Source organism: Rattus norvegicus, chromosome 18 (assembly GCF_036323735.1).
Source record: "Rattus norvegicus strain BN/NHsdMcwi chromosome 18, GRCr8, whole genome shotgun sequence".
Lineage (NCBI taxonomy): Eukaryota > Metazoa > Chordata > Mammalia > Rodentia > Muridae > Rattus > Rattus norvegicus.
This window is the reverse complement of record NC_086036.1, coordinates 26570173-26585334: the sequence shown is the minus strand read 5'-3', so window position 1 is coordinate 26585334 and position 15162 is coordinate 26570173. Positions and strand designations below refer to the sequence as shown.

The window sequence follows — 15162 nt, the reverse complement described above, 5'->3', positions numbered from 1 at the left end:
GGCCCACGCCTGCTGGCCCTGTCCCAGGGGCAGAAACCCTGTCATTCTACCCCCACCAAGGCCATGTCAGACCCAACATCTCCCCCTCTTTGGAGGTGAACCCAATCTAGAGCTATTAATACCCATGATCCTGTGATGTAGGGAATCCATATCAAAGCTCAATTAGAATTGTTCCAAAGCCCCTTTAAGTGAGACTGAACTAAACCAGGCATCTCAGAGGTGTTATACTCCAAGGGGGTTACATAGACCCAGTGAGCAGAACAGTGAATGGCACTGCACTGAGAGCCTGACCTTAATGTTTTGAATTTGACTTCCCACAAATAGGACTGCTTCCTGTACAGCATTAAGCCTACCCTGGAGTCAGTCCCCTGTCAGTCGTCTCCTGGATCATGGATGCTATTGACTCAGTTTTACATAACTGATCTAAATGATGTGCAATGTGACTCTCTAACCGATGATGTAGTGAATAAAGTAAACCTATTAAGGCTGTGGTCCCCAATATCAAGGCTGCAACAAATCTTTTAGATCTCTTGAGAGCCAAGGGATCCCTATGCAAAGCCTCTATAAACAAATCTAGCTGAGAAGAGCAATCTCCCCTGAGAAAATATAGCATCATGGGTGAGACCCAGCCCAGAGTATACCAAGCTCTGGCTGTCTCTTTATGCATGCAGTGTGGGTCTCTCCTGGCCAGCGAGCTGCAGGCGATTGAGACTTTCCATCAGGACAGTTGGAGATCTCCGTCCGTCCGTCTGTCCGTATTGCTCTTGATGACTGATCGTAGCCTCCTTTCCTCAGAGCGAGAGACCTGTGGCATAGTCACTGCGTGGTGGAGAGGGGGGTGCCAATGTGCATGTGAAGCCTGTAACAGCGCGATTGGCAGTGTATCCGTGGTCTGTCATTATAGGTCTAGAAAAGAGGCTAGGGTGTTAAGGGAATCTTGGCCCTGGAAGGAATCCTTTAAGGGGAAAGTCACCTGCATTAAGGAAAGCAGAGGGAAGCTGGGATATTTATCTCACCTGCTGAAGGAAGAGGACCTAGCTGAGGAAGAAGCGACCATGTTAATTATGTATCTGGGATAAGCAGAAACAACTTGTCTGTGAAAAAGAAACTGGCTTAAGTAGATACTGTTATTTTATTAGTAACGGATTAAGTAATGGTTATTAATGTAGTCAATTTGGCCTGTGGGAGGGAGGTAGATTTGAGTGGAGTCCTTGAAGTTTATTTAAAAAAAAATTTAAGTCTAAAAAAGATAAATCCCTTTCCGTTACCATGTTTTTTTTTTCCCCTCCATGTCCAATATGATTTTCTGAAGCTCAAAAGAAATTTTAAACCAATTGAAAAAATTTTAAGCAGTTTTGGGTTAAAAGGCACAAACATTGTTTCAGGTGTTTCTGTTACCAGGGAAAAACAAGCATTTCAACAAATTTTAGACAAAAAAAAAAGTGCCACTTTTTTTTTTTTTTTTTTTTTTGGTTCTTTTTTTCGGAGCTGGGGATCGAACCCAGGGCCTTGCGCTTCCTAGGTAAGCGCTCTACCACTGAGCTAAATCCCCAGCCCCAAAAGTGCCACTTTTTAAGTTTTGGATGAGAGGTGTTGTTCCAAGTTGACATTGCTCCCCCTCTGTTCTCTGCCTTGCCTGTCCTTGCCACACAGATGTCACCTGTGTCCTCAGGGTGGGGAAGGGGCCGGCTCTGCCCTGGCTTGCTCTGGCTACTTCTCCAGCTGCTGGCACGGCTGTGCTGAGCAGGTCCTGTTTTCCCCGTGTGTCCTTTGGCTGCATGTCTCACAGCTCAGGGAGTGGCAGGTTGTGCCACCCTCTGCAAGCCCTGGGAAGTAGAGCAGGGAGGGAAGAGTCAGACTCACCCGGTGGCTCTCCTCTCCGAGGAGGGGTCGGGGACACTTAGCTCCTTCCCTAGATTTTCTTTGTTGTGGCTCAATGGGCATGAGTGTGCTGTTGCCTTTTGCCAGGGCCTCTGTGAGGATCAAAGCCCATCTTAGCATCTGCTACACTACAGGATCTGAAGGACTCAGCAGGATAGCTCGGGTTTGACTGACCCCACAGTGTGAAGGGCAGGGAGGGTAGGTAGCACATAGGGCTGGATAGTTCCTCTATTTTCTTGCTCCTCCCAAAGCAAAATGGGCTTTGGGCAGCACTGGAGGTTTGTCCACACCATTGAGTGTGGAGGGAGAAGATGTAATGGGGCCAAACTGCAGGCCAGTCTTTGCCAACTACGCAAGAGACATTGCTCTGGTATCCAAAAGGGCCTGGACAACTTGTCCATTTATTGTTGTCACCTTAAAAGGTCTGGTTTTCTTTACCTCTCCCACCGAAAACACTAGATTCCTTGAACCTGAGTTTGTGTGACTGACCCCTCTCACATACTGGCAACAACATTTGAACATCCCTCCATCCTGCATGAATCTGTAGTATTTTTTGCGGGCAACTGGAACATGATTTTTATTTCTCTTGTGTACTCAGAATCAACGACTCTTGGAATTACATGTATCCCTTGTAGGGAGATTGTGCTTCTGCCTAAAATTAGCTTTACTGTGCCTGTGGGCGATGGACCAAGTGCCCCATGTTGGCATGGTCACTGGTGGAGAATCGTGAGTTAATATGACTGAGGCCGTAGAACTGAGGTCGAATCCTGCGCTCACTGGGGTAGCCCGACATAGGGAGTCAACTGACATCCTTGGTCGACTGGAGCAAAAGGATTCATGCTGGACCCATTATTTGGGGCCTGAGACTGGACCCTCTGAAAGTTTCCCCTCTGAGGACAATTCCCTTTAATGGGAAGTGGCATGTTATTTTTGTGAAATTTAGATGTACATTCTCTCTGCCAATGGTAACGTTTCTGGCCATAACTGTAGGGGCAGCACCTGCTCGGCCCATAGCGCTCTGCACTGGTTCTTTTCTGCTTTGCCTGTGAGGTTATTAGTGGCTGATGCGCCCAGGCTGTCCACGGTTGAAACAAAGGCCAGAGCTTGGGGCTTTACTTTTAGGTCCCCTTTGAAATGGGACGCCCCTGGAAAGCTGTCACCATTGCAAGACTTCACACCAGCAAGGGTATAAAGTCAGCACAGAAGCGGACGAAACCTGTAATATTTCCAGAACACCCTGTAGGCCCAAGCAGGTCTCTGCAGGTTTCACTGGAGTTCCTGCAAGCTAATTGTCTCAACAGTACACTTGCTACCTCCTCATTAGGAGACGAGCCACAAAATCAGCATAAGACTCTTCTCTGCCAAGGTTTGTGACCCAGAAGAGGGTACCTTCCTCCAGGCAGTAATAGCAAGGGTTGAGATAACCAAATTTTCTTTTACTATTCTTAATTGTGCCTTAGGGTCCAAAAATGCCCCGGTTCCAGTCAGTACCTGATATGTCATGTCCCCATTTTCTTCTCCTGAAGAACAATTCTTTTCTGACCTCCTCCTCATACTTCATTTTCCACAACAAAAATTGTCCTGAGAGGCAAGCCACTGCTGCCTGCCGCCAGTCCTGTGGTGTCCGGTAGCGCTTATCAAGAGAGGAGGCCACTTCTTGTTATGATGGAGACCAAATCCTCTGAACCTAAAGCACTGTCGGGAAGGGGGGTGGTGGGGAGGGCTCTTCCCATTCGGTTCCACTTTCAGAAATAGGAAGATAAGCTTGTGAAGCCTCCAGCATCAAGGGGGCTGGTGGCGATCAATCGGAGCAAGCCGATTCCACCGAGGCAGGGCTGGGGTGAGGCAGATCACCAACCACCTCCGTCCCTGAGGCTCGCTCACCTGAGCTGCCCTAGGAGAGAGCATGTGGGCATTTCTTCAGGCTGTGGGTTTGTATCCACTTGTGAAGGTCTTTACCAACCTTTCACTATGTGTCAGGGATCCTTGGCTCTTCTGCAGGGAACAATGGATTAACCTTCTGTATAAACTCAGAGAAATCTTGCAAAAGCCTTGAGTGCAGCTTGACATTTTTCTTAGTAACTGCTTGTTTTAAAACCTTAACATCTATTTCTCTGCTTTTTTAATTTTGTGTTTATTTACCAAGTCTTCGTTCCTTTGCCCAACTCTATGTTACATGGCAGAGGGGTGTTACAGCACCCTAAGTGAAATCCATTCCAAACTAAACTTGCCCGATATAGTTACCTACCCTCTCCCTGTCACTGTTTGAGCCTCAGCTTGGAGAGGGGCTTCTGAGACAAGGGGGATCTGGGAGCAGTGAAAACAAAGGGCCCTAAGTCAAATGGTGGGTCCAAGCTGATGGACTATGCTCTGATGGAGACAGCTTTCTAGATTACTCTCTCTGTGTTCTGCCTTTTCTGGAGATCTCCCCTGTGGACCAACTTGTCAGAAAGATACTAAGGAGAAAAAGAGATTTCGGGATCTCAGGAGATCCCATCCAGCTAAGGTTTTTGTTTTTGCTTACAAGGGCAGGCAGATTCCTGAGTGCAGGGTTAGTCGGAGACAGAGCAAGGTTAGGCCAAGGCTTGGTTGAGATGGTAATTTCTGTGCAGTGTTTAAATGTGCTTGCTGTCTACTGAGAATCAAAGGGCTGGGCCATGGTTTGCTGATCCACAGGATAATCCAAAGGGAACCTGGAGTCAGTGTCTGGATCGATATGTAAAATAAAGGACTGGGTTATGATCTGCAAGAGATGAGCTGTCCAGAGAAATGTTTAGAATAGCAAGAGAGAACTGCTCAGAACTGTCCTGAGCAGGAGAGGGGTGGGGTTGGGGGGTCAGAGAGAGAGAGAGAGAGAGAGAGAGAGAGAGAGAGAAAGAGAGAGCTGTCTAGAGATATCCAGAGAAAGCAGATCAGAGAGAAAGCACGTTGGAAAGCTGTCTCAGGCAGAACCTAGTCTGCCAGCTTGGACTCACAATTCCATTTTGAGTCCTTTGTTCTCAATGTTCCCAGACATCCTTCTCTCAGAAGCCTCTCTCCAAGCCAAGGCTGGTCCTTGGCAGAACACAGACTGAGGGGGCTTTAAGGGAAGTTTCTGGTCTGCTGCATTAGGATGGACGTCTGAGCTCTGGTGTGTGGTCCACTTTCACAGGAGTCATCAAAAAGCAACCATCGCTAGGAGAAACCTCCAGAGCCTCTTAGGCCCTGGTCTTCAGAAAGGGTGTGTGGGAGCAGTAATGGTGAAAACACACTGAAATGGAATATTTACCACATTGGAGGTGGCCAGTAAAGTTGTTTTTCAAAAGTCCCTAAGGACTATGAAATTGCTTCTTATCAACCATTCTAATGGGGTGGGTGAAGTGTTGGGCAGAATAAAAGAAGCAAGTGCTTCATTCCCCACAGGGGTCACTCAGGGTGGGAGCCATCAGTCCAGCAAGGGGGGAGATGCATTTTCCCTAGGACAATAAGGCTGTGAACCAATTGAGAGAGAATGCATAGTGCCCAGCTGGGTGTGGTGGTCCACGTTCTTGAGAACATGAGAGTCCGAGTTCTTGAGAAGTAGAGGCAAGCTGGTCAGGAGTTTAGGGTCATCCTCAGCTACAGTGTGAATCCTGGACCAGCCTGAGCTGCCGATCTAAAAACAAAATACATACAGGCACTAGATTTTAAGATTTTTTCTGACTTTTTGTGACAGGGTCTGGATATATAGTCCAGATTGACCTGGAAGTCTTGTTCCATAGTCTTCTTCATCCAAAGGCTGGAATTATCTGAGTACATTCCTGTGCCTGGGTGAAAATGACATACCAGCATCACCAGACGCCGCTTAAGAGTATTGTCAATTATGTATATTAGAATTGGTATTTTGAAGGAAACCCCATATATTTATACATGGTGAACTGTTAGGAAGAATCGGTAAATAGCCTGTTAAAACCACAGCTACTGGAATATTCTGGGTTGGTTGATTGTTGGAATAGTCTGTTAATTGAACTATCATCAGAAGCATGGGGCTGTAGCTCAGGGGTGTGTGCACAGCATGTACAAAACATGTTTAAAACACGTAAAGACGGGGGTTGGGGATTTAGCTCAGGGGTAGAGCGCTTGCCTAGCAAGCGCAAGGCCCTGGGTTCGGTCCTCAGCTCCGAAAAAAAGAAAAGGAAAAAATAGGGGCTGGGGATTTAGCTCAGTAGTAGACCCTGGGTTCAGTCCCCAGCTCCGAAAAAAAGAACCAAAAAAAAAAAAAAAAAAAAAAAAAAAAGAAAGAAAAAAAAAAAGAAAAGGAAAAAATTAAAAAAAGAAGAAGTTCAAGGCCGGTCTGGGTTACATGAGTCCCTGTCTGCACAAATGGCAGACAAATGAGATGGCTCGGAGGGTGAGGCTCTTGCTGCCAAGCCTGACCTCCTGGGACCCAGATGCTAGAGGAAGAGAGCCAACTCGCTCAAGATATACTCCAGCCTCCACACCACTTCATAGCAAGCATCACGTGCATACACTCACACACGCCCAACACACACTCACACTTACACATACACTCACACGTTTAACACACAAACACAATTTAAAAAAAATACTCCCCTCCAAAACAAATAAACGAAACAATCAAATAAAACCCTGAACAGATTAGAAGGTAGAATTTGGTCATGTGCGTGTTTAGTAGTTGGGAAGTTCCCTGGAATATTGCAGAACTTCTGAGTTGTGATTCCCACCATCAGGTCTCACTGCATAGGCTCCCGGAACCCGTTTTGGTTTTCTGAGCTGCCAGCTGCCTGCATGCCAGATGTGTTAGATGTATGTGGATGGTGATGATGGTGGTGGTGGTGGTGATTTTACCAGACAAGATGAAGTCAGGGAAGCAGATAGAATTTCTGAGAGACGTGTTAGGTAGGAATGGCTTAATCCAGGACAATCCTTCCTCTCTGCCACCTCAACAACTTGTCACATCAGGGGCTTGCTCGGTTTCCTAGTGAGACTCTGCTTGGTGACTGGTGCTATTCTCCCCACAGACTCCGACCTCTGCCTCAAATTTGCTATGCTGTGTACTCTTAACGACAAGTGCGACCGCCTCCGAAAGGCCTACGGGGAGGCGTGCTCAGGGATCCGCTGCCAGCGCCACCTCTGCCTAGCTCAGCTGCGCTCCTTCTTCGAGAAGGCGGCAGAGTCCCACGCTCAGGGCCTGCTGCTGTGTCCCTGTGCACCCGAAGATGCGGGCTGTGGGGAGCGCCGGCGCAACACCATCGCCCCCAGTTGCGCCCTCCCGTCTGTGGCCCCCAACTGCCTAGATCTTCGGAGCTTCTGCCGTGCGGACCCTCTGTGCAGGTGCCCCGTGAGGGTGGGCGAGATGGGCAGGGATGCGGCAAACCTCTGCATCTGGGTCTGGCTGTCCTTCTGCAAAGGCTGGATCTGATTCCCCACGGAACCCTGAGCCCATTAGCTGTTTCTCCTAAGATACTTTGTGAAACTCACCCTCCTGCCCCCTCCTTCCTTCCTGCAGCACAGGGTGTCCACTATATTATGTGGCCTAAGCTTTCCCCTCAGTTTCCTGAGTGTGTATGTGTGTGTGTGTGGGGGGGGGGTATTAAGATGCCCCACCCCTTTTGGCCACGATACTATTTTATTTCACTATATTTTCTGTTTTTAGACGAGGTCTCACATAGTCCTGAACTCTTCTGATCCTCTTCCCCTACCTTCTAAATGCTTGGTCAACCTCGTGAGTTCCACACCATCCAGGACCACAACATGAGACCCTGGCAAAAACAAAGCCCTCTGCACTTATTCATTCATTTAGTGGGGTGAAGGAGGTGGGGTAGGCCCGGGCCCCCGAGAGTAAGAGTGCACCTGTGGAGGTCAAAGGTCAACTCACTTCTTCCACTGAGAAGGCTGTGGACAGAGAGGAAGAGAACTAGGTCTTCAGGGTTCTTGGTGATAGTGACCTTATCTCGATGGCTCCAGAAACTCTGTGTTCTTTCTTCCTTTCTTTTTCTTTTTGTTGTTTTTCTTTTTGTGAGACAACATAGCCCAGGCTAGCCTCACACTCAGACCTCTGCCTGTGTCTGCCTTTTGCTAGGAGACGCTGGTTTGCTTCTGTAACCCCAGTAGTCCTAGGGCTGGAGGCAAAGACAGGAGAATCCTCAAAACCTTTGGGGACAGCCAGAAGTAGGCAGCTACAGAAACAAGACTCTGTCTCAACAAGGGGGAATGTGAGACAAACTCCAGAAATCTGTGTACTCATCCCCACTGTTGTGTTTTATAAAAAAAGAAAGAAAGAAAAAGAAAAAGAGCCAAGGATATGCTTGATAGAGCCAGGTATGGTGTGGGGGACTGGGTGCCTCTGCGGGCCCACGCTGAGGCATTCCTTACCCCTGAGAGACCAGCCACAGGACAGTATAGTATAGAATAGAGTTTATTTAGGGTGTGGGGAGGGGAGTTGGAAAGGAAGTAGAGATAGAGAGAGGGAGAGAGAAAGAAGAGGAGAGAAGAAGAGAGGCTGGGGGTAAGGAGAAAGGGAGAGAGGGAGAAAAGGGGTCAGGGAGAGCGGGGCAGAGAGTAAGAGTGCAAGGGCCAAACAGCCCCTTTCAAGGTAAGCCAGGGGCTGGAGAGATGGCTCAGCGTTTAAGAGCACTGACTGGGGTTGGGGATTTAGCTCAGTGGTAGAGCGCTTGCCTAGGAAGCGCAAGGCCCTGGGTTCGGTCCCCAGCTCCAAAAAAAAAGAACCAAAAAAAAAAAAAAAAAAGAGCACTGACTGCTCTTCCAGAGGTCATGAGTTCAATTCCCAGCAACCACATAGTGGCTCACAACCATCTGTAATGGGATCTGGTGCCCTCTTCTGGCCTGCAGTCACATATGCAGGCAGAATGCTATATATAAAATAAATAAATAAATCTTTAAGGTAAGCCAGACATACCTGTTGCCAGGTAACTGTGAGGTAGAGCCTAGAAGGAATGCTAACATACACATACACATACACATGGTGACGCCCCAAACGCCCCCATTTGTGTAAATAAGGCAAAAAATTAACTAAAAATTAAAACTGAAGGCTGGGCACAGTGGCACACGCCTTTAATCCCAGCACTTGGGAGGCAGAAGCAGGCAGATCTCTGAGTTCCAGGCCAGTCAGGGCTACACAGAGAAACCCTGTCTCAAACACCAAAACAAGTAACAATGCTAAAAATTTAAAAAGAAATAAAACTCCCAGCCTGGATATCGGTGTGCATCTCAACTCTCACCGTTTGAAAGTCAAGGGGAAAAGATCGGGAATTTAAAAAGTCCTCATATATATTCTGAACTTGAGGCCAATGGGAGCTCAAAAAAAATGAAAATAAATCAGAATAAAGTTCTTTTATTTTTTTTAAAGATTTATTTATTTATTTTATATTTGTGAGTACAGAAGAGGGCACTGGATCCCATTAACAGATGGTTATGAGCCATGTGGTTGCTGGGAACCACTCTTGACCGCTAAAATCAAATTCTTAACAAGCACGGCATTCACTGAGCTCATGGTCCGTCCTCCTCACTTGGCCCTCTGAGCAATGTAACTCTGACCAGAATCCCACGGGGTCGGTTTGTCATCCTAGTTTTTGAAGAAAACTGGATAGAACTTTAGAAGCCCGAGGCAGGAGGAAATTTAGGACCGTCTTGAAAACATAGCAAGATTGCCTGAAGACAAAATTAGAGGTGTAATGGGAATGTCATTGCGAGCCCGCCTCAATGCACGATTGATATATGTAATAAAAATGCAGAAATACATATGCTAACACATCACTCAGCATTCTGTCACTGAGATCTGTGCATCACTTCCCGCTAGACAGGGTGAGATGTCTCAAAGTCAGACAGCCCTCACTTAAGTCCCAGGTTAGGTGCTGGGGAGATGTCTAGATGTAGAGAGACCTGAGGCTCTAGAGGCTGAATTCACTTCCCGTATGATGGCTCCCAATCGTCTGTAACTCCAGGTCCAGGGCATCCAACTCCAGATTCTGACCTCCACAGGCCCAGGGCACACAAGCGGTGCACATACATACAGGCAGGCAAACACCCATACACGAAGTCAGTACATCTTTGTTTTAAAGCCTGTACTGGGAGCTCTCAATAACAACACTAACATTTCCAGCCATTCCTTAAGGACTTGATGCTGTTTTAAATACCTAGCATTCACTTGTCTGTGCCTCACAGGAAACCTGTAAGACAGTTGCTTTTACTATTTTGTATCCTCTTCAGTTTACAAATGAGCAAAACAGAAGAAAGAAGTGAAACAGTGAATTCCAGGTTTTTAGGTAGAAGATCTGCTTTCTTTTTCCTATTCTTTTCTTTAATTTTTTTTTTTTTTTTTGAGATGGGACCTTTCTATGCAGGCTTGCTGACCTGGAACTTCTATGTAGACCAGTCTAGCCTCAAACTCATAGATGTGTCTGCTTCTGTGTGTCTGGCTGGAGTCAGATTTCTAAGTTGGCTTTAGGGGACAGGATCGTGGCTTAGTGGTTACCCATTCTGCCCTCCCAGTTCTAGCAGCCATTACTATCTTACACATTTTAAAACGAGTAAAACGCCAGCCCTGCCTTTAAGGTGCTCCCAGTTGAACGTGAGCAATAGAGAAGTAAACAATTAATTTAGCCCAAGACAAAATGTAATTTAAACTGGAGAAATATATACAGAAGGGCATACTCATAATTTTAGCACCTAAAGATAACTGATATGATAAGGTGGCTGTGTTTGCTTGCTTGCTTGCTTTAAGGATTTACTTATTTTGATTTTATATGTATTTCATCTGACTGCATGTATGTATGTGTACCGTGTATATGTTTGGAGCCAGAAAGGGCATTTTACCCTCTGGGACTGGGGTTACACATGGTTGTGAGCCACCATGTGGTGTTAAGAATCCCTGTCCTCTAGCAAAGCAGCTAATGCTCTTAGCTGCTGAGGCTTCTCTCCAGCCCTGGGGATTATATTTAATTACAGTAATGGGAGGACCCCCCCCCCATTGTGAGTCTTCCCTAGGCTTGGGGTCCTGGGCTGTATAAAATGAGAGTGATCCAAGTCCAAGCAAGCTTGAGTTCACCTCTCCCTCCTGTGCATGGTGAATACAGCTAACCTCTGTGAGTCACAGTTTCTGCTGCCATGGGTTAGGCTGGATTAGAACCTGGAATTGTGAGCTAAAGTAAACCCCTTCTTCCCTCAATTGCTTTGTTGGGTTATTTTCTCACAGCGACCGGAAGAGAAACCAGTTTACCTAATATAATGATGATTTATATTATCTACCTAATATAGGATGAATGTTAATGATCACAGGATCTTGCATTCACTAAACACTGAATGTGGGCCAGGTGCTGTGCTGAACGCCATATGTGCAATCTTGATGCTCTTCTTCCTGAAAGTCAGCCTGGTCCTGCTGTTCTCTGTTTCATGGTCAGGGAGACTCGGAAAAGGCTGTTTGAGATCATGTAACTAGAGATGAGGAACTCACAAACATAGGGGTGGTCTGTAGAGCGGCGGCAGCGCTAACAGAACTGTGCGGGGGTAGCTGAAGGAAGAGGAGGAGCTGGCACGAAGACAGGCGTGGCCAGCTGAAGGACTGGTGAAGTCCAGATCCTCGGTGGGGACCCTGGAAACCTCCTTTCTTCCAGATCACGCCTGATGGACTTCCAGACCCACTGCCACCCTATGGACATCCTCGGGACTTGTGCAACTGAGCAGTCCAGATGTCTGCGGGCATACCTGGGGCTAATTGGTGAGGCTGGGGAATGTGTAGAGAGTCAATAGACCAGTCAGCTGAGACAGAACCCAGGATGGTACAGTCCTGAGGTGGCGGCTGGAGTTGGACTTTGTCTAGCCCTTGACAGCCCCTCCCTTCCCCCAACAGGGACTGCCATGACCCCAAACTTCATCAGCAAGGTCAACACTACTGTTGCCTTAGGCTGTACCTGCCGAGGCAGTGGCAACCTGCAGGACGAGTGTGAACAGCTGGAAAAGTCCTTCTCCCAGAACCCCTGCCTCAGTGCGTATGCTCCCCTACACCCATTCCCTGTACCAGGTCATCTACTGTCAGAGAGAGGAGTAGCCAGCTAAGCCGTCCCCATGGGCCCCTCCATCTCCTCAGTTGTGCATCCCTCTTCTGGGCCTAGCCCTCCATCCCTGCAGCCTGAACCTTTCTCCCTTCTGCCACTTCTCCGCCTCCCAGAGTAACCTCATGCTACTTGCTCAACTTCTCTAAGCCCCAAGAACTTGAAGTAGCAGGCAGATTGAGTCAGTATCCACTCTCACTGTATCCCAGGGATCCTTGGTGTTCCCCTCCTTGCCTTGGGAGTCTGAGAAGCGCCCTGACACCTTGTTCCAATCTTCTTTTTCTCCTCTACTTAGTGGAGGCCATTGCGGCTAAAATGCGTTTCCACAGACAACTCTTCTCCCAGGACTGGGCGGACTCTACTTTTTCTGTGATGCAGCAGCAGGTAGGGCTTCCTCTGTCACCTCAAGCTTTTGCTGTTCTGCTTGGAGAATTCAAACCAAGCAAAGGGAGAGACAAGGTAGGAGGGTTGTCATATCGTGGGATCTGGAAATCTCACGTCACGGCGTGAGAAGGGGACATGCTGACCGGATGTCCTCCGAGCTGACACTATTCCACTTCTTCCACAGAACAGCAGCCCTGCTCTGAGGCCCCAGCTCAGGCTACCCGTTCTGTCTTTCTTCATCCTTACCTTGATTCTGCTGCAGACCCTCTGGTAACTGGGCTCCCTCAGGGTCCTTTGTCCTCTCCACCACACCCAGACCGACTTGCAGCCTGTGATGGGAGAGAAAATGCTGGCCTCTGGAAGAAGATGCAACCAGGCTCACTGCACATCCTGTCTGCTCCAGATGAGGTCTTGGAAGAAGCGAGGGCTGTGACCGTTCAGAATCCTGAGCGGCCAGCTTTCAAACCTCTCCTACTTACTCCTGCTTGGGCTGCTCCTCCCTAGGACCTTGTACTCCAGTTTGGCTGTATATTGTGGTGGTGATTAGCTTCCCACCTCCAGCCCTTCTTCCTGTTTCCCAGGACCACCCAGGGCTAATGACTCACTCATTCCTGGTTGCCTTCTCCAGGAAGGCAGGCTGAGGGTTCTGAGGCAGCTGAGAAAGATGGTCCCTTTGTGAGGAAGGCTGGTGGTCCAACCCCACGTCCTTCTGAATGGAAGGTGAAGACCTCCTGTCATGTCTGCCAGGCCATCCTGAACACTTGGGCAAGAAGAGCTAAAAGCCTTTGAGTCTTGCTTAACTCCTAGCACTGTCTCCATGTCCCCCAGTCCCTCAGGTCATGATTAAACATTTTGACTTAAGACTTTGGTCTTTACCCATTTCCTTAAATGGTAAGTTTTTACAGAAGTAGTGGTATGTTACAGATACAAGGGGACTAACCGGGTGAGGAAGAGACCCAGTAACCCTACTGCTAAGTGCTGTGTGACTTCAGGCAAATCTCTCGCCTCTCTTGTCAGAGCTGGAAGAATAGTAAAAATAAAAGATGGTGTTTGTCCCAGTTCTAAGTGATTCTGGGATCCCGCCTTGACTCTGTCGCTGTAGCTGGAGGAGGGAATGTGTGTTAACCCACCACAACAGTTATTGGACCCGCACGTTACTGGTCTGTTCCAGATTGTAATATGTCCAGAAGGAAGCAGAGGCTGTTCCTTGCTCTCAGGGAATTTAATCCTACTGGAGGAAAGGAATATCTACCCATGCAGAGTAGTTGAAGATATATTTATAGAGCTGTGAGTTTGCTCTTTCCTCCATTCACTCTTTCACAGGGCATCAAGTCAGCCCTGTCTCTGTAAGACACTGCGCGGGATAGAAGAGGTTCTGAGCTAGCAGGTCTCGAACTTCTCATACACAAGAGTAGAGACACAGAGAAGACAAGGAAAAACCAACAGGGTGTGGTATGATAAATACAGCAAAAAGAAATTATAACCCGCATTTATTGAGCTTATACTGATTCATTTAAACCCTCTGTTGTAGTTTAAAGTTTATGTTTGTGTATATATACCAATCCCAGGTCCTCTGCAAGAGCAACAAGTCCCCTTAACTGATGGGCCAACCTTTCAGCCCCACTGGGTTGTGGTTTAAGTATGAAGGGCTCCCCCCAAAAACACAAAAGCCATACTAGTTTGTATGTACTTAATCTCTGAAATGCCCCCCATAAATTTATATAATTTTTGTTCTGTTTTGCTGTTGTTTTTGACAGTGTTTCTCTGCATTGTCAACTGTCATAGAGCTCAATCTCTAGACCAAGTTGGCCTTGAACTCAGAGGTCCCCCTGCCTCTGCCTCCTGAGTGCTAGGACCAAAAAAGCATGTACTACCATGCCTTTGGTTTGCTTTTGAGCTGGGATCTGTGGTGGTTTAAATGAGAATGGTCCTGTAGGCTCATACATTTGAATGCTCAGTCCCCATTGGTGGAGCTGTTCAAGAAGGATTAGGATGTGTGACACTGCGGGCTGGGTTTTGAGCTTTCAGTAGCTCACACCATTCCCTTCAGTTATCTCTGCCTCCTACTTGAGATCAGATGTAAGCTCTCAGCTAGTGCTCCAGCGCCCCTGCCTGCTGCTGCCCTGCTCCGTGCCAAGATGGTTGCAGACTCACTCTCTGAAATGGTAAGCAAGCCTCCAATAAACCCTTTCTTCTGAAAGTTGCCTTAGCCCTGGAGTCTCGTCTCAGCAGTAGAAAAACATCTAAGACAGGGTCTCACATAGCCCAGGAGGCCTTAAGTTCAGAATATACCTGAGGATGACCTGGAACTCCTGATCCTCCTGCCTCCGCCTCCCAAGTGCTGGGGTTATTGTTGTGCAGAACTATGTATGTTTGTGTCTTATTTTATTTGAGACAGAACCTCACACTGTGACACAGGCTGGTTTGAAGCTCACTATGTAACCCAGACTGGCAACGAAGTCCTAACAATCCTCCTGCTTCAGCCTCCTGTGTGCTAGGATTGCAGGTGTTTTGTTGATCACTAGTGCCCTCTCTCTCTCTCTCTCTCTCTCTCTCTCTCACACACACACACACACACACACACACACACACACACACACACACACACCTTCCCCCTGTCACCAATATTCAATCATTCATCTAATCACCTTTCAAAGGCCCCACCTCTAAATACCAAAGTTGGATTGTTTCCACTTTCTTTTGGGGGGACAGGGGGCGACACAGAGTCTCAGTATGCAGACCTAGCTGTCCTGGAATCCATTATATGGACCAGGTTGATTTTGACTTTGAACTTCCAGAGATCCTCCTGCCTCTGCCTTCTGAATCCTGGGACAGGTGTGCATCACCA

At 47.7% G+C, this 15162-nt stretch overlaps 1 protein-coding gene across 1 annotated transcript in view; it reads left to right on the top strand.

The window, feature by feature from the left end:
- The window catches only part of Gfra3 (GDNF family receptor alpha 3), a 28274-nt gene extending 14891 nt beyond the window's left edge, over positions 1 to 13383 (top strand). The window contains exons 4-8 of the mRNA NM_053398.1: positions 6882 to 7194; positions 11493 to 11596; positions 11729 to 11863; positions 12226 to 12314; positions 12499 to 13383. Coding sequence (NP_445850.1) covers positions 6882 to 7194; positions 11493 to 11596; positions 11729 to 11863; positions 12226 to 12314; positions 12499 to 12588 — 731 coding nt within the window. The 3' untranslated portion in view covers positions 12589 to 13383. The remainder of the gene's footprint in view (positions 1 to 6881; positions 7195 to 11492; positions 11597 to 11728; positions 11864 to 12225; positions 12315 to 12498) is intronic.
- Positions 13384 to 15162: the final 1779 nt, after the last annotated feature.